Raw genomic sequence first — 25,334 nt, forward strand, 5'->3', positions numbered from 1 at the left:
GCTCCTTGAAGCGGGTTTTAATCGCTCGTCGGCTCTGGCCGATGTATTTGCTGTTGCAATCTTGACAACTGATTTCGTAAATCCCCGACCTTTCTGTGTTTTCTAGTCTATCTTTTGGATTACCAAGAAGCTGTTGCAATTTATGAGAAGTTTTATATGCAACTTTCATATTTACTTTATCGAATATCTGTTGAAGCCCTCTCGTTTATTGGGGTTCATATGGGATTACTATAAACTTGTTATTACTCTCCTCTTTTTGAAAAGTCGAAGATTTGCGAAGTGCTTCCCTAAACTTGCATTTTCTAATTATCTTGTCAACTGTATCTGGGTTAAAGCCGTTTGCTTCAGCTACATACCGAATCACTCTCTTTTCATTGTCGTACTTATCTTTCTTTTAAGGAAAAGTTATTAACCTGTGTACCAGAAATTGCAGTGCCGCCATTTTGTGTTGTGGACAATGATTCGAGTCATTGGGAATGTATCTGAAAATGCCCGTGTCTTTCCTGTAAATGTCAAATTCTATTTCGTTCTGTTCGTTCCTTATGACCAATACATCTAAAAACGACAACTTTCGTTCTTTTTGTACTTCATATGTGAATTTTATACTCTTACACCTGTTGTTTAGTACTGAAAGGACATTCTCAATTATGGTTATCCTTGTATCCACTACAGCGAGTATGTCATCAACATACCTGATCCAGACCCTAGGGAAGTAACTGAGTTCTTTCCCAGCTTCCGTCTCAAGCCTACCCATGAATAGGTTCGCTATAAATGGAGACAATGGGTTACCCATAGTCGACAATGGGTTACCCATAGCCGACAATGGGTTACCCATAGGAACATTATAGATATGTTTCAGATAATCATAGAAGGTTTTCTTACGCTCAGAGCAATGTAAAAAATATGAATAGATACCTAAAAATGAAAAAAAAACTCTACGGTACATAGGGAGACGTGAAAGTTGCTATTTTGTTTTTATTCAACTCAGTCAACCAATGTCCAGGGCCGTAATTTGAAAGGGAATAATTCACACAATTATAATCGAATATTACCAAACTCTTTTACTGTGAATGTAAGTGATAAAAGTAATGTTTACACTTTTACAGACAGCAGATCTTGTATTTCGTCGACATACGAGTCTTGATCGATCATTTACTGAACCAGTGGACTCGAATTTATACACCATTTGTTTGAAGGTGATTGACAATGTTTCATGATGAATTTCACTAGTTCGGACTTCCATTGTCTACTATATAAAATGATTTGAAATCCCTGAAACAACTAAAAAAGAATAATTAAAAATGAGTAGCTAAAAATAACAATTATATTAAGCAAAATAAACCTGAAATGAAATAATAGTGAAATAAAATACGAGTAAAAATAGAACAATTGAACAAAAATAAAGAAATGAAAAAGAAAATAAAAACAAAAAGTTGAGAGATTCCATGTCACGTTAGTTCACGACGTTTCGATTGTTAGCATCTACAATCGTCTTCGGGTGATGACTGGACTGATTCCTCCGAGAGATGACTATTTATAGGTCGTTCGAGTACTTTCACTTATCCCCGCTTTCCATTTTCCGCTTCACTGGTTCCGTGGGAGATGACCGTTTGACGGGAGTTGGCCATTTTTCGCTTGATGATGGGTTTCCATATGTTGCGTATTTCTACGCTGGCTTGGCTGAATACGTTGTTGGACAACATGTATACGGCTTCCTTGAATTTTCTCCTAAACCAATGTTCCTCTTTATGCAAGATCTCAACTTGGGACCACTCGATGTTGTGTTGATGGGTCCAAACATGGTCTGCTATTCCTGATTTGCTGGTTTCCCCTCGCTGTGTGTGTTTCTTGTGCTCGGCAATGCGAACATTCAATGGCCTCTTAGTTTCACCAATATAGGATTTTCCGCACTCACAGGGTATCCGGTAAATGCAATTCTTGGAATCGAAGTCCGCGTTTGGTGGCCTGGTTTTTGTGAGGCTGCTACGGATAGTGTTACCCGATCTGAAGCAGGTTCTGATGTTGTACTTGGAACCAATTCTTCTTATCCTCTCCGATAATCCTCTGATGTAGGGAAGTGCAAGCACTGGTTGTGAAGGCTTCTCTTCCTTGCGAGGCTCCTGCTGTCTTTTAGCCAAGGTCTTTTCTACCGTTGCTTTGGAGTAGCCATTCCGTTGAAGATCATTTTTGATGATGTCTAGTTCCTTCTCGAGACCTTCCTTCGTGTTACAGAGCCCAAAAGCACGGTCTAATAGAGTCTTGATAATTCCTCTTTTAGTCGATTGATGGTGGTTGGATTCGTGGTTCAGATACTGTCCCGTATGAGTGGGTTTTCGGTATACAGTTGTTTCCCACTTAGTGTCGGTCCTCTTCACCAAAACGTCTAAGAATGGCAATTCGTTGTGGATTTCCTTCTCTATTGTGAAATTGATGGAAGGTCTCACGCTGTTGATGTGTTTCAGGAAGGCGTCTAGTTCAGTATTCCCATATTTCCATATTATGAAGGTGTCGTCAACATATCTCAACCACACTCGAGGTTTCTTGTGGGCTTCTTCAATGGCCAGAGTTTCAAACCACTCCATATATATGTTGACTATGACTGGTGAAAGTGGCGATCCCATTGGCAGTCCCTCATCTTGTGTAAAGAATTCGTCCTTCAGTTGGACAAAATGCCTTGAATTCTTCACAATAGACGTTTTTCCTTGTAATGGTTGTAAGTTTTGAGTAGCCGAATCTCTGGAGCTGATGATCGTTCTAAGCGGAACGTCCTTCTTGTGGATTTTGGGTAGTCCATCCAAGTGAGGGGGCTTACTGTGGTGCGGTGTTAGCGATGATCTTTTCTTGTCCGAAAAATAGACGTGGTGTTTTTTCAAAATCTGGTACAACTTCCTTTCGATTGATGCAGTAGGGTCCCGTACGATCTTTGTGTATCGTCCCTTCTGAAGAACCTCTTCGATCTTCTGTGCGTAGAGACCGGTATCCATCTGGTTCTCGATCCAGCTGTTCTCTAATTTTCCATCCGAACTCTTCTGCCTCGGTCTGGTCAATCACCCGAAGACTATTGTAGATGCTAACAATCGAAACGTCGTGAACTAACGTGACTTGGAATCTCTCAACTTTTTATTTTTATTTTCTTTTTTCATTTCTTTATTTTCATTTATTCAATTGTTCTATTTTTACTTGTATTTTATTTCACTATTCTTTTATTTCAGGATTATTTTGCTTAATATAATTGTTATTTTCAGCTATTCATTTTTAATTCTTCTTTTTTAGTTGTTTCAGGGATTTCAAATCATTTTATATAGTAGACAATGGAAGTCTAAACTAGTGAAATTTATACACCATATTGTGAATAATCCTCTTGATAGGACGATTATGGCGATCGTAAAATGGGCAAAGCTCGCGTTGTCAAAACAGATACTCTCATGTTGATTTGGCAAAACAGAAGGGATTAATGACAACTAATTTGACAGATGTAGCTTCATCAAGATGGCCAATATCAATTGTCAAAGTTCGGAAGTTCCTATTAAAAGACCCCTTATATCCGTAAGGGAGAATAGTTATTTCAGATTGTCCCTATCTGTCTTTAAATCTGTGTCTAATCTTCAAATTTTCACGAATGATATTAATAATTATATTTTTCAATTGATTTGTGTACCAAAGGAGAACTAACAAAGCAAAAATGTTTTTTCGGAACGTCATCCTCTCCATAAAAATATTGGGAAGATTTGATAAAATTTGTTATAAAAATTGAAATCAGTTTGTTGATAAATATAACATTATCATCTAGATAATATTTTTTTGTGAATCTGAAATATTTTCAAGTACATTTATTACAGAAGATGTATTTTGCATTTTAGTGATTTTTATTTAAGTTGTCTATCAAGTTAATAATTCTATATTCAATCAATTATATTTTTTCGAAATCTCATCTGACGATGAATTCCAACTAATGATGAAATATATGTTCAAATACTCATAAAATTTCAATCAAAACCTCGATAATCAGATCATTCCGTTCTTGTAAAATTACAGTCGTATAAATGTGAAGAGAATATAAAAATTCATCGAAAGATTTGTGGCACGATCGATAGCAATAAAGTGTCCAAATTGACAGTATATTAGTCATAAATATTTTTTATTTTTCCCATTAATGAATACCATAAATTTAGTCATGAGCGCGGAACAAAACTTTGTGAAAGAAATTCTGGAAATGAATGCAAGGAAAATCAAAACGAAATGTTTCCAAAATCATAATCTAGTGAACCTGAATTCAAAATGGGTGGACGATAGTTGCTTCCCTAGTTGGGGTAGAAAAAATGTGTCAAATTTAAAGTAACCATCATTATGCAGGGTGTTCAATGAATGTGTGATTTTTGAAACAGAAGACTGGAAAACCATACATACCTTTACTCGACTGATTTCCTTCTATAGAGTTGTTCTCACAAATATGAAGTTGTTCGATTCATAGTGAGTAGTTCGGATGTAATTATGAGATTTATATCACAAAAATCAACATTCATTTTTCATTCATAAATTTTCCAAGTGGCGCTTTTTTCATACAGGGATAATCAAAACTTGTCAACCGTGTATTTAAATGGAACAATTGAATGAAAAAATCGTTACTGTTTTGATTTGATTTGATAACATTTCCAAACTTTCTTCAAGAGGCAGGTAGATTTCCGATCGAAATAAAGCAGATGTGAGATGTATAGTGGTTGGAATAAAAAAAAAAGCTTCAAATTACTGGCCGGATCTTGCTTTATATACCTTCACCGATGCTACCCAATGGTACATACAAAAAATGACTCGAGATGAAGGACGTCCTCTCGTCGTACGTTTAGTACGATACAATAAAACCTCGCGGGTTGCAAATGAGTGTTTCCTACACTTTGGACCCACCCTTCATATACAACTTTAAATCTGTACTTTTAGCTGATGCTGATATTAAAAATCCTTCCTTCAACGCTGCCACTGTCGCTAAAGACGAACAAGTATCGTGAGAATACGGTCTTTTGTGTGGGTACTTGAGTGTGGGTGTTCATAAATCGGCACGAAAATCTGATGACCATCTGTCAGAGACTATATGATTAGTCGTTTTGTAAAAGAGAAGCGATGTTCGATTTTTATTCGGCGACCTGTAACATGCAGCCTCATTGATTGTTTTCTTCGTGGAACTGATTATTTCAGGCTATTCAGTCTGAGTTCAAGGAGTGATGCCATGGTACTTGTCATGAGTACCATGAATATAACAGAGAAGGTCCCATTTTGGTAAACCTTCAAGCCCCCTCATTGCTGAAATTTTCTTGGACGAGTCATTTGCAAATAAATTATCTATTGGTATAGATTTGTTGACGGTGTTATAGCCTTCTTCATGGGAACACATCGACAATTGCAGGTACTGAAGATGACTGCCGCAGTTGCAGTTGAAACGTTTGGAGATTATAACCGAAGAAGACACCGGCAAAGCATTGACAAGAAAAACAAATCAGATGACTAGAAGCTTACGTCTGGATCGTACCAGAAAGGTAAATAGGGAGAACGTCTAAAATCTTCAAAACGAGAAATTCAGATCAAAAAAATACCAACCATATCTATCTTTGCCACCTTTTAGATAACGGCTACGATTTTGACATGAACTACGATATATTACTCGAAAAAATGAAAGATATTGGGAAACAGCTTTGTTCACTTTGTGTATTATTTCAGTTTTGTTTTTTTTTTGACTCATTGAAATATGTCTTATGTTTTCATAGAAACGATAAGTTATTGATTAACAAAAATATAAATAAAACAAAAAGTTTGAGAAGTCGTTTCAACTGATTTTTCAATTGCAAAACTTGTGTATTTCTGCTGGAATCCCTCAAAATCAATAATCGAAACCTTTTTACTTTACTTTATTTCTTCTTAAAATCCACCTTGTTTGCCTAGAATTGACTTTTTAGGTTCCGTTACTACTGTTGTATAGTCCAATGTAACAGTTCAACTGAAAAAGCTACTATTTGTTAAAAACTGCATCCAAAATGTTCATTCAACACTTTTTTTGGTCTTCCACTATTCTCATGACAAATCTCAATAGTTTTGTGATTGCTTTTATTGATTTTTCGATTATTATCTTACTAGTAGTATATGATGTTTTATATATTCGATATCCGATCGTTTTCAACTCATCTGTACAATATAGCGATCACTCATATCTCCAGATTACCATACTATTGACTCATGGTATTACTTCATCGCTTCAGACTGCCTGCGGCCACAACTAACTTGAATGAATGTTCCCATAATAAATTCTGCCAATCCCAGAAAACGACTCCAATATACACATACCTGAACATTCATATGAGCTTTATGTGTATTTGTCGTAACAAAAAGCGTTAATATCGACTTGTAATTGGTTATAGAAAGTGACCGCATCTTCAGGAAAAACTAACTGGCCTGCCCCTTTATTTAATAACGAATAATGATGACAATAGCATATAAAGTAGATAATGGATACGTTTCTGTGTCCGCAAGTGTTCGGCCCGAGGTGAAAAGGCCTTTTCAAAATTGGTTTCAGACCGTATCACTACTGATTTATTCATTCCGTGGTATTAACCTCAATTTTCTTGGAGAGCTGTTCACTCGGAAGAAGACAGGAATACATAGTGGAAAACTATTATAATTAACCTACTGAAATCTCTGAAAATTGATTAAAACAAACATTCAAATTTTCTTTTCAACGAACAACAATTAGTTATTCACTCACCATTGTTAAACATATTTATAAATTACCTGTTTTTCTAGAAGTAAAACTGTATTGTAATTGCTTTTCTGAAAATCTTCTGTTCTACCTGATTTAATCAATTGTAAATTACACGTTTCCCTAGAAGTGAAACTGTATTGTAATAAATTACACGATTTCCTAGAAATGAAACTGTATTGTAATTATTTTTACAAAATCTCTCTGTTATGCCAGATTTAGTCATTTATAAATTACCTGTTTTCCTAGAAGTAAAACTGTATTGTATTTTTTTTTCATAATCTTCCTATTTTGCCAGATTTAATCATCTATCTAATTGAATTTTGACATAAAATACTAATGATCAACATATTTATAAATTATCTGTTTCCCTAGAAGTATAACTGTGTTGTGATTGTTTTTCCAAATTCTTTCTGTTTTTCCAGATTTAATCATTTACCTAATTGAGTTTTGGTATGAAATGCTAATGATCAACAAATTTATAAATTACCTATTTTCCTAGAAGTAAAACTATATTGTGATTGTTTTTTTTAATCTTTCTGTTTTGCCAGAGTTAATCATTTATAAATTACCTGTTTCCCTAGAAGTAGAACTGTGTTGTGTCTACCTAATTAAGTTTTGGCATAAAATGCTAATGATCACCAAATTGGAAAATTACCTATTTTCCTAGAAGTAAAACTATATTGTGATTGTATTTTTTTAATCTTTCTGTTTTGCCAGAGTTAATCATTTATAAATTACCTGTTTCCCTAGAAGTAGAACTGTGTTGTGTCTACCTAATTAAGTTTTGGCATAAAATGCTAATGATCACCAAATTTATAAATTACCTATTTTCCTAGAAGTAAAACTATATTGTCATTGTTTTTTTAAAATCTTTCTGTTTTGCCAGAGTTAATCATTTATAAATTACCTGTTTCCCTAGAAGTAGAACTGTGTTGTGATTGTATTTCCAAATTCTTTCTGTTTTTCCAGATTTAATCATCTACCTAATTAAGTTTTGGCATAAAATGCTAATGATCACCAAATTTATAAATTACCTTTTGTCCTAGAGGTAAAAGATGCTACTATAGTAATACCACTTGGTATAGTATTCATTGCATAACACACGTTACTCATAAACCAATGCCTGGAAAAAAACAAAGACATACCGTTCACCGTCGAAGAGGAATAAATCGTATTCTTCGACGTGTTAACTCAAGTCGAGTTTGATTTGTGTTTAGCGATATATCTGACCCGACCTAACCTTGTAGTGCTTTAACCCGAAAATCGACGGGATTGGACGGCGCGAATGTCCGCGAATTCGCTTGTGTTTATGCTTTGTCTCGCCTTTTAACTATAACTTTACAAAACATCTGATATCGGTGGAAATTCAGTGGCGGAGTGCCAAAAACTTGGGGTTCAGGTCCCAAATAAATCTACTAGGTATATGTGGTGATTGTAAGACCAATGATCACTTGTGGAGCAATTACCTGGTGGCCGAAGGCTTTACAGAAAACGGCTCAGGCGAAGTCTCTGGCTCACAGAGACAGGATTGTTTGGCTATTTGTGGTGCCATCAGTACCACAGCGTCAGTGGCCATGGAGATCCTTCTAGATCTACCTCCTCTTCACATTTTTCTGGAGAGAGAGGCTAGATGGACTGCATATAGACTTGTGCACATCATCAGTTTCACAAATCAATCTAATGCATAGTACACTAGACTGCTGGTTGACACTGGAAGTCACAGCATGCTGTGACATCCAACTGTCAGCTACGAACTGCCTTATACAGTATTTTTCCAGAGTAGAGAGGACTGGATTCTCCGGGAGAAGGAAATTTTAAGAGCATAGTTGTTGGTTCACAGATGGATCAAAAACACCTTCAGGTTCTGGTGTAGGTGTTTTCAATTGCAGACCCAGGACAGAGATATCAACCTGCCTAGGAACCTATGTGACAGTATTTAAAGCGGAAGTTTGCGCTATTCAATTGTGTGCGGAGAGACTGGAAGAATCAACCTTATACACAAGTCAATAAAAATATTCTTCGACAGGCAAGCGGCGTTGGAAACCCTTGGCTCCTACCTAGCAACGTCTAAGTTGGTAGCAAATTGCCAAACACGACTCTCCTCAATAGAGAGACATAACAAATTGTCTCTGGTCTGGATTCTTGGCCACACTGGCCTAGAAAGCAGTGAGGCCCCCTTGCAAAGGGAGATACCAGCAACTGGTGATGAGGAATTTTTGACTGAATTCAAATGACGGTCGATACATTCAAAAACGAACCCATATATACGACACAATTATCCGTGATTGAAATGTATCAATCAGTTAAACATTCGTAAACCTCAACATCAAATTCGATTCATTAAATAGACACAATGTCACTCCACCAGTGGGTAATTAAAAATAAAACTCTTGAAATAAATTCACAATTTAATACTAACAGAATCCATTAAAGTGAGTGAAAAAATAAATTCAATATTGATTACCTCAACATATGTATAATCGTATTTATTTCATAATTATCTTACAAGACATTGTGAATATTACTGGAGTTTTTTCCCAACACCAAATCGTTTTCACACCTCGACACGTGTTTCGATCACCAAGTGATCATCTTCAAGAGGAAGATAAAACTAACAACTACTCAAAACTAAAGCTACTTATACTAATCAGGTACATTATACAGGTAGGTAATCAGTAATACCACCCATACAAGTGTAGCACCCTAAATTAATTTTACAATTGGCCTTTCTATTATTTTAATCGGTATTCGATACCAAAAAATCAAATATCGAGGACTTTGTTTCCTTTTTAAATAATAGATGTCCATCAATAAAATTCACGTATGAAGTAGAAAATAAGGGACAACTACCATTTCTTGACGTTTTGGTAACGAGGAGCAAAAATGGAGGGTTAGAATACGATATATTTAGAAAAGAAACAAGCACGTACAGGTATATTCCTGACAGTTCACATCACTGTGGACAGCACAAACGTGCTGGGTTGAATTTTTTAGTGCATCGTCTTTTGACTTTCCCTCTAACACATGATAGGTTCGCAAAAAAAAACGTACAATACAGGAAATAGCAGCCACTAACGGTTTCCCGAGGGGTATTGTAGATGACATAATTAGGAAAAAGAAGTTTAGGTTAAGAGTGAACGAAATCTCGACTTTCAAAAAGGACAAAAACCAAGATAAATACATCTCAGTTCCATACCACCAATATACGAAGAACTTTGGAGAAATTTTCAAGGAACTAGGTATGAAGGTGGTTTTTAAAACAAGTCATACACTACAGAACCTTTTGGGAAGTCCAAAAGACAATGTCGAGAATTCGGAAAAGTCTGGAATTTACGAAATTGAATGTAAGGACTGCGATGCAAAATATTATGGACAGACAAAAAGATCTATTAAAGTGAGATATAAAGAACACATAGCACACTTAAAATATGGAAGACCTGAAAAATCAGCAGTCGCCCATCATATTTTGCAACAAAACCATTCCATAGACTTCAGTTCTTTAAGATTAGTTAGACAAGTTAACAACAACAGGCAACTAGATCCCTATGAGAGTGTAGAAATAAGTAAACACAATAATATTATGAATAACGATAACGGACCAATAGCAAATAGCATACTATATAGCTTGTTGAAATAATATTGTTGGATTTACTGATTACTACAAAAAGACACATTGTAAATATATTTAGATAGGCAATATTGTGAAACTAATTTTATATAGCTGAAAATTGTTCTATATATAGCTGTAACATTTAAACATACATAAGGACATATGTAAAATAATAGAAAGGCCAATTGTAAAATTAATTTAGGGTGGTACACTTGTATGGGTGGTATTACTGATTACCTACCTGTATGATGTACCTGATTAGTATAAGTAGCTTTAGTTTTGAGTAGTTGTTAGTTTTATCTTCCTCTTGAAGATGATCACTTGGTGATCGAAACACGTGTCGAGGTGTAAAAATAACGATTTGGTGTTGGGAAAAAACTCCAGTAATATTCATTACTACACCAAAGGTTCCAAACAGTACATCACAAAGACATTGTGAATCAATTAGTCTACCTAAACATTCAACGACACTGTATAAACACACTGGGCATCAAACTCCTTAAGTTTTTCCATCGAAACAGTTGACTTATATAAATATCTCACTAAAAACTCTTTATATAGTATATTCAAAAGGAAATACAATTTTTTCGCATTATGTTTCATTTCCAAACAATACCTTCTATCCAATCCAAATATTGAGAAACCCTTACAAAGACACTAGGGGTTTGCCCAGCACAGCTTTGGCCATACGAAATTACCCCGACAACTGAATACGTTCCGCTCGAATCTGTCACCTGCATAGCACCCCCAGAATCCCCCCAACATGCATCTTGTTTAGCGTTTCCCCACGCGCATATTTGTTTCGATGTGATGGTTTTCAGCCCTATTGTTCTTTGCACATAAGTATCGTTACAGGTTTTGACTGGTACGGCCATCACATTCGCCTTCTGCAAGTGGTTGCTTCTGCCATTGGTGGTTACTCCCCAACCAGTAATCACGAGTTCATCTGGATCGTTATTCTTTTGGAACAAACAAGCTGGCCGAATTCTCTTGGATATCCGGATACCCTCCACGAGTTCTACAATCGAAATATCATGGTGTTTAGTATCCTTATCATACAGAGGATGAGGTGTCTCTTTCTTTATAGGGATGTCCCTGCGAGAGGGGTCATCCAGCAATGTCACTCCCAAACGAACTATCGAAGGAACTACTTCTTCTATGAAACAATGAGCGGCAGTTAGAAGAAAACGTTCGGAAATCAGAGTGGCTCCACAGTTCCAACTTATCCCATCTCTTTCTCGATATCCCAGAGCCGCCATGTGGGGAAACTCATCAATATCAGCATCTGTTCCTCCGAGAATGTTGAACCTCACGATACCTCTCCTCTTGACTCCTTTCGAAAATCTTCTACATGCTCTCTCAGACTTTCTTTCGTTTTTAAACCTCACTGGGATCCCTTCTTCTGGAGATTTGGGCTGCATTATGCCACTCATTGAAGGGCAACAAACAATTGCAGTCAAACCATCGAAGTCACATATTTTGATGAGATGTGGACGAGTGTGGATGGCTTCTATGGCGAAAGGACAGTTTGGAATTTTCTTGCAATATCCTTTTGTTCCTGCAATCTGACAGGCATCTCCTTCAAACAAAGCCTCAACCAGAACCGGGTTCAACCAAAAAAACTGGTGTAAAATGAATACGTAAAAGAACACTTTCATGATGAACCACTGGTAGATTTCGCGGTTACCACTGCAAATGAACGACTTTTAGTGGCAGTTATATACTTTATTGGAGTTGGCGGTTGCTACAGTTGTGGTTTGTTTAATCATATTCCCACTTGTGGTTATTTATTGTAATTCAGTGACACTTTCCAGTTATACAGAATTAACCTTCCCGAAAAAAAGTTGTGATGATGTGACGTGATAGTTTTACGCGTTATCTGCACTTTGTGGGAATCGCCAATGTAGTATTTTTGGAGATATACAGGGTGTAACTGAATAAGTGTAAAACATTTAAGGAGGTGATTTCTCGTCGAAAAAAAGATAGGATTCTTCAAATAAAGAAACTCCATTGGAGAATCCCTTGTTAAGATACAGCCCCTTAAAGGGGGAACATAAAATTTGTATAACAATTTTTTTCACAAGCACTTAAAAAGTTACAATATTGAAATTAACCTGACGTTTTGTACTACCAAAAAGACACTTAGCCAGTAATTTATTTGGTTTACCCCATGATTGTAAGGGGTGGAAAACGCAACCCCTAAAATTTATTTCCGATGTAACTTTTTGTCTTATTATTTGTTTACCATTCAAAAATTCATATCCGATAGCCTGTTCCATTCTAAACAAAAAATGTATCTTGAGTTTTTTGCCGAAAATAAACCAGTTCGCAGCAAAAAATTATTTTACGAACAACTACAGAGATACATCGTCATAAATGCGAACTGGATTTATTGTTATTTTGTAGTTAGTACCTGCATTTAACGATTAAAGGGTGATAAACAAAACTAATTTATCAATAACAAAACACACAACATGTAGAAATCATAGTAAATGTTCAATATGTCTACCTTCAGACATTACGCATGCGTCTAGACGTCGGCGCATTGAGCCACGTATTCGCTCAAATATTCCTGGATCTCTCTGATTACCCTGCACGCATCGATGATGCGGTTTCTCAAGTCTTCTACATCGCGAACAGGAGTACCATAAACCAAATGCTGTAACTGGCCCCAAATAGAGAAATCGAGAGAATTGAGATCCGGGGACCGAGCGGACCAGTTCTGTGGTCCTCCTCGACCTATCCACCGATTTGCATAAGTTTCAGTTGAATGCTGATGTGCTACTTGACTAAAATGGGCGGGAGCCCCATCATGCATAGAAACATCCCTTCTAACGCCCAAAGGAACTTTCTCCAGCAGTACTGGATGCACTTCTCTTAAAAATTGAATCGAGGAGGTAAAAAATGGGGCCCAATTAAATCATCCCCAATAAATCCGAGCCACACGTTAAGAGAAAACTGTTCTTGATGGTTCGTTTCGACAATAGCGTGAGGGTTTTCATCAGCCCGTATGTGGTAATTATGAAAATTAATAATCTTGTCCCGAGAAAAACTACGTTCGTCTGTGAATTCTATCGTCTTCAGAAAGTCAAAGGTAAGGGTATAAGAGTTGTTCCTTTGAAATTCGAAATACCGTCACATGATCAACATTTAGCTGGAAAGGAGTCTTTCTAGTACTGTTAGTAGGTTGTTCTTCAATGAAATTAAGTACTGCTTCCTCAAGCTGTGGTGTTCGTTCTTCTCGATGGCGACCACAATCCTGCGTTCTTTTGTCGAATGAACCAAATTCTCGTAATCGTTGATGAAGTCGAGCAAATATTTTATGTGAAGGATGCTGCCGTTGAGGATATATTTCAACATATCTTCTAGAAGCGTCTAACCCATTACCCTGCGACAGAACGTAAATGTAATGCATATCAGCCATTTCCTCATTTGTGTATGCCATTTTGATTACAAGTGAATTATTAAAGTAACAAATTAAGAACAGAACAACAACACACGATTAGTATTAATTCAATTTCGAAAATTCACAAACTGACAGCGTCATACCCATTTAATTGTCACTATCGCTAATAGCGATCTAGTAGATAGATTAGTTTCGTATTTTCGCATTTATGACGATGTATCTCTATAGTTGTTCGTAAAATAATTTTTTGCTGCGAATTGATTTATTATGGGCAAAAAACCCATAAGACTTTTTTTGTTTAGAATGAAACAGGCCATAGGAAATAAATTTTTAAATGGTAAACAAATAATAAAACGAAAAGTTACATTGGAAATTAATTTTAGGGGTTGCGTTTTCCACCCCTTACAACCATGGGGTAAACCAAATAAATTACTGGCTAGGTGTTTTTTGTTAGTATAAAACGTCAGGTTAATTTCAATATTGTAACTTTTTCAGTGCTTGTGAAAAAAATTGTTATACAAATTTAATGTACCTCCTTTAAGGAGCTGTATCTCAACAATGGATCCTCCAATGAAGTTTCTTTATATGGAAGATCCTATCTTTTTTTCGATGAGGAATCACCTCCTTAAATGTTTTACACTTACTTAGTTACATCCTGTATAGCTGGTTTTGTTGGCGTTTTCCCGCTTTATGACTTAAGAATGAAAGCTCAGGAAAACATTTGCGGTTTGATAAAAATAAATTTGTGGCCATATTGCACAATTGTTGACATAATATTACGCTCTTCGTCGCAAACTTATCTTTGATTGCAGCCCGTAATTTCACATTGATAAAATTGAATTTCGAATGAAAAAGTGGTTGATAAGAGAAACTTTCTGCCACTTGCTTTAGTCACGGAAAATTCCTCAAGAGTTTTCATTATTCAAAAAAGTAGATGACCAAATACAAACAGCAGATAACTCAATTGGCTGGTATACCTGTTCACTTGAAAGCAACCAATTTTTCTTGGAATTTATTCATGAAAACTATTTTTTTAGAAAAAAATTTCAATTATATTCCTTTGAAAACTTTTCTGTGGGAAAGTTAATATTTTTTACACACTTGTCATGGTTTTGTGAACCTTTTATATGGGGCTTTTCATCAGGAGCTTACTATCTTTAAATATAAAGAAATGAACTTTAAAGGTCTGGAATCTTCACAGGAATATCATTGACTTTAAGTCGATGATGGTCACTACCTTGCACTGACGAGTCGCTAAGGAGCCCGAAATCGATCTGCAAGTGTGCCCGTTCCAAGATTGAAGGTCGATTCTTTCAGTTGTATTGCCAATTGCATATGCAGGAAATTCTCTGTGAAGATTCCTGCACTGACGCCTGTCGGATATAATCCAACGCCCTTCGTGGTATTAGCCAGTGGAGTAGTTGTTTTCTGATAGGCGTCAGTCCATTCAACTTACTGTGTAGGTATATCCGAGACTGGCTTGAACGTTTAAAGTTAATTTCTTTATATTTGTTTACTGCCTGTCTTTAAGCATAAAAGCACTCACTTTTTCAAACTATTAATTAGTAGAATCGTTTGATATTTTACTGGACCAATTTTATGGGATTATTGCATTGAAAATCGTTCGAAAATAATCACTTTGAAAATCGAGTATCCAAAATCAACAATGATAATACTGGAATAATCTAAATCTGAATATTACGATATTTCATTCTCTGAGAATTGAAATAAATTGTTTGAATCAAATATATTAGTTACTTCCAAAGAAATTGATACTTTCAGAAAGTTGCATCTCTCATTTTGTTTCAGACCATGCGGAACAGGAATAGAAGATGGATACACTTCTGGTTTCTGATACCAATACTTCAGCTGGTATCAGCTGATGAAACTAGAAACTCCAGCAAAACAGGGGAAACAACAGATACTCCAGGTATGTTGCTGCATAATAAAAACCCATCAATAAGCTTGATAGAAACATCTGGCGTAGTTGGTTGAGGAAGACGTGCAACGAAAGACAGTATTTTAGTTCAGGTGTGAGAAAGCTGAGAGATTTTTTAATTTCTAACCTTTATATATTTTCATTCAATTGACCCCATTAGGATTTGAAGAAAACTGAAGCAATGGTGTGTTAATATTACTACAGAAATGTGCATTCGACTATTGCAGGGGTCTCCAAACTACGGCCCGCGGGACAAATGCGGCCCGCCAGTGTCATCAATCCGGCCCGCAATGATTACCTAATTGTTGTTAAGCATATTAATAACTAACGAATAATTGAAATGAATCACAGTAAAACAAAAACACTAATGAGATTTATGTAATTGTGATTTTCCAACGACAATATTTTGTAGTTGTGGATCAATTTTACTTGTACCAATTATCAAAAGAGATTTAAGATGCTCATCGGTTAATTGAGATCTGTAAACATTCTTTGTGTACTTCATCTTGGAAAACGTTTTCTCACACAAGTAAGTAGTACCATAAACAGAAAACAACCCACGAGCAAATTCATGCAAATTATCAAATTGTTTCAGTGGAAGACTCTTATAAAATTCCAACAAAGAAGAATTTTTATATTTGTTTTTAAGCATATCACTGCACCGTAAATCAATAATTTCCATTTGGACTTCCGGAGCCAGGGTTTCAATGTCAGAATCAAAAGGATTTTGAAAAAGCTTAATTTCATTCGCAATGACATCAAAATCTGAAAAACGAGTATCAAAATTTATCTTCAAAGCACTCAAAGTTTCGATTGCAAAATTGACGGGAAATTCAGTCTCTGTAGTGTGGCTGAATATTTCACATGTTTCAAAATGTGTGAAACATTTTTTACGTAATTGCGATTGAAATAGTATTATTTTCTGCCTGAAGGATTTGATATTGGTGTTTAAATCAGGGAGAAGCTGATTTTCTCCTTGTATTCTCAAATTCAGTCCGTTCATATGATTTGTCAAATCGACATAGAAGGCTAACTTCCACATCCATTCACTATTTTTAAATCGGCAAAAGGGCGCTGCTTCTCATTTAAAAAAATTTCGATCTCTGCTCGAAGTTCAAAAAAGCGCTTAAGGACTTTTTCGCAACTAAGCCAGGGTACGGCAGTATGATATGGTAAATCATTTTCTCCAATCTGTTGAATAAACTCGCGGAATTGTCGGTGATTCAGCCCAGTGGATCTGATGAAGTTAACAACTGATATGACGGGTTTTAGAACTTCAGACATATCCAAACATTTTCCGCACAAGGACTATTGATGAATGATACAATGTAAGACTAATGGTTTTGAACCACCATCATTTTTTACAGCCTTTGTCACAAGTGCAACCACTCCTTTATTTTTACCATACATATTTTTGCCTCCATCAGTTGTTATAGATTTCAAATTTCTCCATCGAAAGTTCTTTTTGTTAATGGCATTTTCAACTCCCTTAAAAATATCTGCCCCAGTTGTCGTGCCGTGAATACTATCAATATCAAGAATGGAACATCCATTTGGTGCATTTAGAAACTTGCGTTTCTAACAACTAACCATGCCACACAGTCCCCTACGGCTCTGAGGAATGATTGATTCTCTACAGCCCCCTACGAATATCCTAATCTAGAAATATAGTTTAGGGCAGAAATTGGCCTTTGGAACAAACTGAAAAAATCATTATGGCCCGAAGGCTTCAAAGTTTGGAGACCCCTGGACTAATGAACTGGATAACTTTTGAAGTAAGCAAAAATTAGTCAATGGTAAATACATTTGCTGAAACTTATTTTTGAACGGAGATTCATCTCAGTGATATTCTTATATGTGATAAAAAAAATCGAAATTCTGTGGAGCGGATTGAAAAACAAATTTAGAGAAAAACAGTCTTGAAAAAACGATTCCGAGTTCTCTTGAGACTCTATTGAGAATTCAAAAACGTTAATAGATCGATCTTTCCAAACATCGAGCGATTATATGTGTAATTTCATGAAGGAAAATTTTCATTTGTGCATTCTAAGATGAAAGGTAAAACTGAAATCTCTGGCGTTACATAAATGAAAAACAGGCACGTTTTCCCAATCACCAGAAACGCAATACTCTTCCCAACGCGCGTTTCACTAGTTGGTATCTTGACACGTCGAGCGACACCAGATTTTTCTAGTCTTGAAAATTGTATACATGTTGTGTGTTCTTTGAAACAAGTTCTAAAGATTTTCTATGTCTGACCGATATCCTCGATGCTTTTCCACACATCTCCGACTTTTCATTATCTAACATCTTGTCTTTAGAGTCTTATAATTTTCTACTACATCTATTCTTTCTATGATTTCCAAGATAATTTCAATGATATCTCAATGAATATTCATTTTTTGTTTCAGAAAAGAATAATCGTGGATTGTTTTCCCCTAGAATGGACTATGACCAATGGAAACCACTCGGCAGGGGCGACCCTTTACAAAACGACCCCACCTATGACTACGTCCCTCCAGTTCTGGAACGGGTTCACTACTGGGTGGATCCAGCCTTGAGAAAACCAGATTCATCCATCTCCAGTGAGAACCAGAAAACAGAAATCCTCCTTCTTGGGATAACTTCAAAGAAACCTGCAAACTCTTCCCCTCATGCGGACTCTAGGAAAGACATATATGATCCGTATTTGAAATATGTTGAAGAAAGCAAATCAAACTTGAATCCGAATCAGAGAATTGCGAGACCGTCTTTCATCCCACCAGTTGCCTCGTCATTTTTCCCCTCTTTCCATCCCCCTACAAAAAAGCAGTTCCCTGTCAAAAATGGTTTCTCAAAGGAAATAGATCAGCGTGTTCCATATACAGTACTCATGCCTCCTCCTGTCCCATTGGACTATCTACCAAAATCTCCAGAGACTATCGTGACACAAACTCCCCTTACATTGCTCAATACCACTCCAACGACGCCTTCGAAAAGCAGCTCGTCCTCTTCTGTAACAGTGCAAGCTGCGAATTTGATCTACCACTCCAGCAGTTTGAGTGATCAAAGTGAGTGGAAAAACAAACATTACACCATCGATCCTTCAGTGGCTTGGGAGCAAGAACTTCATACCACAGAAAATCCCTATTCGAATTTCAGAGATGCGTTAGTCTACAACACCAATCTATCACCCCCTGAGTCATACATGCATGCGGAGTTCGCTCCCCGTAATTACACTAATACTACTCACACTCTTGTAGCTGCTGAGAGTCAAAATATCAACTTCGTCACCCCTCCGCCGCTGGCACACGCCGCCACTGAAGAGATAATGTTCAAAGGTCAAGTTGCGGACGATAACATTGATATCTCCAACACCTACGTGAAGATTGGGAAACCGGAAGCGGAAGTTCATTCCACTGCACTCGGTATGGATGGTTTGCCGATTATATCTCACGACTTGGTGATGTTTCCCCATGGAATGTCTGAAGAAGCTAGACTACCGCCACTGACTGTGGAAAAACTACAAGATATGCAGACAATGCATCCGCCTCCAGTCACGCAGAGTCCTGTTTACCCCAAAGTAACTAGTTCAATCACTAAAGTTTTGCAGGAAGAAAGATTGAAGCCTCTGCTGTTTAGATATAGTCCAACAGAGTCTGCGCTTGAAACTACCACTCCCGGGACGCCGATCAATGTCAACAACTCACTTGATGGAGAAACCACAGAAAAACAGAGTACCATCAGTTCGTCCCCAGCGTCATCCACAGCTTCACCAACAACTGTAGCTACTCTAACCACCGATCCTTTATTCAAGCACTACAAACAACCAGTTGAGCCCCTCAAGGGTCCGTTGTACCTTATTATCCAAGGCCATTCCAAAGTGAAGACTTACGGACCCACCAAACAAGTCCACGGTATCAGTATTCAGGAAACGAATGAGATTTCTGACGTAGATGATGGGCAGTTCAAAGTCAAGCACCTGCACGGTTTCCACAAAGACACCATTTTGGACGACATGCCGAGAATGGCGAGATCTGGGAATATTCAAACATTGAAACATGTTGTTCAGACAGGTTTTGGGGCGATAGATCTTTCTGGTCTCGAGGAAATGGAGAGAAGGGTTGATGATGATTTTCACGAAGCTGAAATGCAAGTAGGATATAAAGTTGGTGATAAAAGAGACTTTTCTGAGGAGTACCATAAAGGGATTGTTGAGGAGGCTAGAAAATTAAGAGTTTGAAATTGTGTCATGTGATTATTTTTATTTAAATCCAGCGTTTTAATTTATTGATTTTGTTTTATTGTGGAGTAATTAAACGAATAATATTCATTTGATTCTTTGTCGTACTATTTATTACAAATCCTCCACTTCAAAATATGAAAAATCTTCTGCAATAGACTAGGTTAGATTAGGTCAAAATTGAGTGTGTCTATTCGACCCTCCACCGCAACCCACAAGGGTTTATTGTGGCTCACGCCTATTCCCACTCGGTCAAATAAACCCAGCTTCTTAACGAAACCGATTAGTTTATATGGTGAACAATTTTTCAGGCCATATGGTAAGAGTGCGGCTCTGCCAATCTCTGAAAACCTAATTCGGTCCACAGTGGACTAGGCACAAAGTATAATAATAATAATATTTATTCACCATTTTTGATACACATGGGTATATATGGTAAGTCAGTTGTACTACAGGCTAGTAAAGATAAAAAGAGTTGGAGATTGAACACACATTCACCTTTAAATATACACATATATACACATACATATATACACACATATACAAGTAAGCATAGATGCCCTCAAATTAACTAAACATTTTACATCATTCACATAATTTAATCTAAATAAAATTTCGTCCACTGTGAATTTGATTGTTTGTGAGATTGTCAATTAAAAAATCTTGGTAACTGTAATAGCCTTTTTCTAAAAGCATAGTTTTAACATAATCATGGAATACCTTGTCACTTGTGATTTTTTTAACTTCATTTGGCAGCTTATTGAAGCACGTAATGGCATTATACTGAGGGGATTTTTTATAGCTTGTCATGAGATGCTGAGGGATTTTTAGAATATCACCGTTTCTTGTATTATGACTGTGATCTGAAGCAGTCTAATCATATAATTTATTGTTTTGCCTAACAAATGAAATACATTTAAAAATGAAGATGGAAGGGGCTGTCAATATTTTTTTGTCTATAAAGACTGGCCGGCAGCTATCCCGGAAATCCATATTGAAGATTAGCCTTATGATGCGTTTTTGTGCTATGAAGACTCTGGAAAAATCCCTTGCTCTGCCCCAAGCCATAATATTAAGACTTATATGAGGGTAGGCCATGGCATAATATATGCTGAGTAAGGCAGTTTCATCCAAACATGATTTCAGCTGTTTTATGGCATAATATGCTCTATTTAACTTAGCACATATATAGTCCACCTGCCTTTCCCAATTTAGATTGGCGTCTAGGAACGTCTCTTAAAATTTCATTTCTTCAGAAGTTTTAATGTCATAACTAGAGTGTCGACCAATTGGAATATTTCTTCTGAAGTGAAAGTGAACACTGATTGATTTAGAAGTATTTAGAATGAGCTTATTTCTTTGGCACCAGGTACTGAACTGATCAATAATATGTTCAGATTTGCTGATGAGTTGCTCAGCATTATTGCCTGCTACGGTTATCGTTGTATCATCAGCAAACATTGTGACGTAGCCTCCCTTTATATGTTGAGGAAGATCATTAACATAGAGAAGAAACAGTAGAGGTCCTAGAACAGAGCCCTGTGGCACCCCAAGTTTTACCGTCTTTGACTCAGATGTAACTCCATTGCAGATCACAACCATTTCTCTGTTTGTCATATAGGATTGTATCCAATTTATTATATTTCGTGGAAACCCGAACAATGACAGTTTTTTTATGAGAAATTCCGCGCATACTGTATCAAACGCTTTTGATAGATCGAAAAATAGTGAGATCACATAATTTTTTTATCAAACTCTGTGTAAATATAATTCAGAAGATGATAGGAAGCTGTTTCTATAGATTTATTTTTCCTGAAACCATGCTGAGACATACATAACAGCCTATTTGATTCCAAATGATCCATAACCCTACGTGCTACAACTTTTTCAAATAATTTAGATATCGAGCATAACAAAGATATTTGCCTATAGTTGTCCCTTTCTGTGGGGTTTCCTTTTTTATATACAGGTATAACGAGTGATTTTTTCAGAACTTCTGGAAAGTATCCTTGTATAAGTGATTGATTCATTAAGAATGTTAAAGGAACGACAATAGATGGTAATATTTTCTTAATTGTTATAATTGATAGTTCATCAAAGCCTGCCGTTTTTTTGTTTTTCATTTCTGATAGGATATTCGATATCTCATATTCCGTAACCGGATAAGATTGGAACGGTTCAATAATGGTAATATTCTCAGTAACAGTACAGGGTAGAGATAAGTTTTGCCCGAAGTGATTTGATATGGAATTTTCAGCTGCATTTGAGAAATATTCAGCAAATATTTCAGTTACTTCCTCTGAGTCAATTTTAGACCCATCATCATAGTTGAGAGTTATTGTTTTTTTCGAGTTGTTTGTGCTTCGTCCTAATTCTTTATTTATTATCTTCCAAGTCTCTCTAGTTTTGTTTTCTGACTTGTTTATTCTAGACTTACAATAGTTATTTTTTGCCAACTTTACATTATGTTTGTGCTCTCGCAATCTTGATTTATAATGTTCAATCAAGTGAGGTTCAGATTTTTGGGAATTTGAGAGAAGCCAAAACACTTCCTTTAATTTTTTACTTTCATCAATGATTTCATGAGTTATCCAGCTTTTCTGGTAGGATTTCCCATAGCACCGCTTTTTTGGACATGATACATCGAAACACCAAATCAGTGTGTTATAGAAGTACTCAAAAGCTTCATTTATTTGTAAATAAAAAATTTGGCACCAATCTTCACGAGTTAACCGATGTTGTAGTTCGGTCATATTGTCATCGCATAAACTACGCCTCTCGATATATGATATTTTGTTTTTCTTATTTCATACAGTGTTTGTTTCTTTATATACCAGAATGTGTGCCAAATGATCGGCTATATTTGGTTGGACCAAATTTATTTCCCATTTTGGTTGAGGTAGGCTGATCACCATGTAATCAATGCAGGATGAGGTAGTGTGCGCGTTTTTATTAGTGAAAATTCTAGTGGCACCTTGAGGATTATTGCTTATCTGGTATGAATTGAAAATGTCAGATAGTAGTTTTGTATTTAGATCCGATTTATGACAGGAGTAGGCACAAAGTATAGGCTCTGCTGTTTCATCATTTTCCAAACAGAGGCGACATACACTGTCTTCCGACAGTCCGAGTCTCTGCACACGATAATTCCGACAACAATGACCTGTGAAGAGGCCTGTAGAACATTGTAGTTCATCCCTACTGTAGTCCAACAACTTCGAAGAGTGTATGAACGCCTTGGAGTAAGCCGATCAAGCTGCTTGCCACACCCTCCTTTGGGAAGGAGTCAGCAGCCTCATTGCGTTCCAGACAAATGAGGCCAGGAATCCAGTCTTCCTATCGAGGAGAGTCGTTTTTGGCAAGTGGCTACCAATTTAGACGTTGCTCCTTAGGAGCCAAGAGCTTCCAATGCCGCTTGACTGTTTGATAATATTTTTATAGAGTTGTGTATGAGGTTGGACTCTTCCAATCTCTCAGCACACAAATCAACAGCGCAAATTTCCGCTTGAAATACAGCCGCGTAGGTCCCTAGGCAGGTTGATATCTCTGTCCTGGGTCTGCAACTGAAAACACCTGACCAGAGCCTGCAATAGGCTAACTAGAAACCGAAACCCTGAAATTAATTGAACATAAAATGGAAAACCCACTGACATATATAAAAAATGTATCAATTGAACCTGGGCATTATCTGTAGAAGCAGACGATATTCCAATTAAACTCTTGAATCAATGTGCGCAAGTTCTGGCAGGGGCTCTTTTTAGATTAATCAAATTGTACTTTGGAACTTGAAAATTTCCAGATATTCCTAAATATGCTGTTTTGGTTCCTATTCGTAAATCAGGCAACACAAACGATATTTTCTTTTTTTAGAGAGAATAATTTGCCCCAGAATCGAAAATTTACTAAAAAAATGGTATTCTAAGCAACTTCCAGAATGGTTTCGTGAATAATAGATCCAGTGGTGTACAAATAATGGTCTACTAGTCAATAGTAATAAAACCTTTTTCACGAATTATCAACAAAAAAACGTTTCGTTAGACTACTGTCCCCTAATAAAAATAAATAATAGGTCTATAGAGCAGTTAGGGCAATATAAGTATCTAGGTTTGATAATTGACCAAAAATTGACCTGGGAAAAACACACTGACTATTTGACGTCCAAATTAAGTAGTATTTGCTTTGTACTCAGGCAACTACGTGGAACAGTATCTCATCAATTACTCAAGTTGGCCTATTTTGGACTTGTACAGTCTATTATATCCTATGGATTAACCTTTTGGGGAAATTCAGCACACTCGATAAAAGTATTCAAAATGCAAAAAAAAATAATAAAATATATTGCTGGCTCACACCACAGAGAATCATGTAAGAACACTTTTATTAAATTGGGTATATTGACGCTACCATCACTCTATATATTATTATTAGTTTTAAATATAAAAAAAATGTGTCCCTCTTCACAAAACAAAATGATACATGCATACAACACTCGTCGGGGTTATGAACTGAGGCTACAATATTCACGGTTGACCATCGGGCAGGACTCTGCAAGCTATCAAGGTGTCATCTGTTTTAACAAAGCAACAAAAATATTGGGAAATATAGAAAACTTCAATAAATTTAGCTTTTACAAATTATCTTTTATCAAAGTTTATAAATTCCTCTGTTAAGGAATTTGTCGAAAGCTTTCGATAATGTGTATCATCTCAGGGTCGTATCTCGCAAATAGAAAGCAATGTGTAAAAATACACAAGTTGAATAGATGTGTCAAACATGCGGCAGGTTATCAAAAAAAGCATACCTCAAGGTGACTCACTGGGTCCCTTGCTATTTCTTTCATTCTTGAATGACTCACCAACTTACTTCTGATACAAAACAATTATGAATGCAGATGTAAGCCAAAACAAAACCGTGCAGAAACGTTTTGCCAAAAGTTTTCTTTACGGTCACCTAGACGTACAGAGGTTTTGAAAACGATTGTGCCAAGGAGCATTCCAGCTGACCCACAAACTAGACGGCACTTCAATTCGTGTACAGCCAACTCTGTGCATAGCTAGAAGAAAGCCTTAAATGCATAACCACCATACGACAAGTTTCTCAGACTTAGAACATTTCTCTTTCATAAACATATTAAATTTAAGTAGTATCTTATCGTAAAGAACCAGAAGTTTTCCCGTCCTACACAGGTGAATGTTCTCCATCACATTTTTCATTTTTTTTGAAGTTGCGCAACTGGAAAATATTGAATTGAAGAGTTTTTAAAGTTTTCAATAAAGTTTTCTTGAAATTCATCACCCTTCAGGAGATAACTTCAATGAGAAACACCCTGTAAATTCAGTAGTAAATACGTCACTTCATTTTTTTATCAAAGATATATGGGAATTTTATGAGAACCAATAACCCAGTGTTCGC

The 25,334-nt window shown here is 36.4% G+C and overlaps 2 protein-coding genes across 4 annotated transcripts in view; one reads left to right on the plus strand and one right to left on the minus strand.

Moving 5' to 3' along the window:
• The window catches only part of LOC111503988 (uncharacterized), a 32,893-nt gene extending 12,881 nt beyond the window's left edge, over positions 1-20,012 (plus strand). Inside the window, exons 1-3 of one of the 2 annotated variants that reach the window (XM_074183247.1) lie at positions 5,478-5,528; positions 15,571-15,691; positions 18,112-20,012. In XM_074183247.1, coding sequence (XP_074039348.1) covers positions 5,493-5,528; positions 15,571-15,691; positions 18,112-19,922 — 1,968 coding nt within the window. In that variant the 5' untranslated portion in view covers positions 5,478-5,492 and the 3' untranslated portion in view covers positions 19,923-20,012. Of the gene's footprint in view, positions 1-5,477; positions 5,529-15,570; positions 15,692-18,111 lie in introns of those variants that run through there. The other variant, XM_023158441.2, reaches the window with a different exon arrangement.
• Positions 10,905-25,334, minus strand: part of LOC111503989 (serine protease Hayan) — a 200,153-nt gene continuing 185,723 nt past the window's right edge. Inside the window, exon 2 of one of the 2 annotated variants that reach the window (XM_074183249.1) lies at positions 10,905-11,723. In XM_074183249.1, coding sequence (XP_074039350.1) covers positions 10,955-11,723 — 769 coding nt within the window. In that variant the 3' untranslated portion in view covers positions 10,905-10,954. Of the gene's footprint in view, positions 12,429-25,334 lie in introns of those variants that run through there. The other variant, XM_023158443.2, reaches the window with a different exon arrangement.

The sequence above is a fragment of the Leptinotarsa decemlineata genome, unplaced genomic scaffold (genome assembly GCF_025532065.1).
Source record: "Leptinotarsa decemlineata unplaced genomic scaffold, Ldec_3_MD MMD2_tig00026336_RagTag_RagTag, whole genome shotgun sequence".
NCBI lineage: Eukaryota > Metazoa > Arthropoda > Insecta > Coleoptera > Chrysomelidae > Leptinotarsa > Leptinotarsa decemlineata.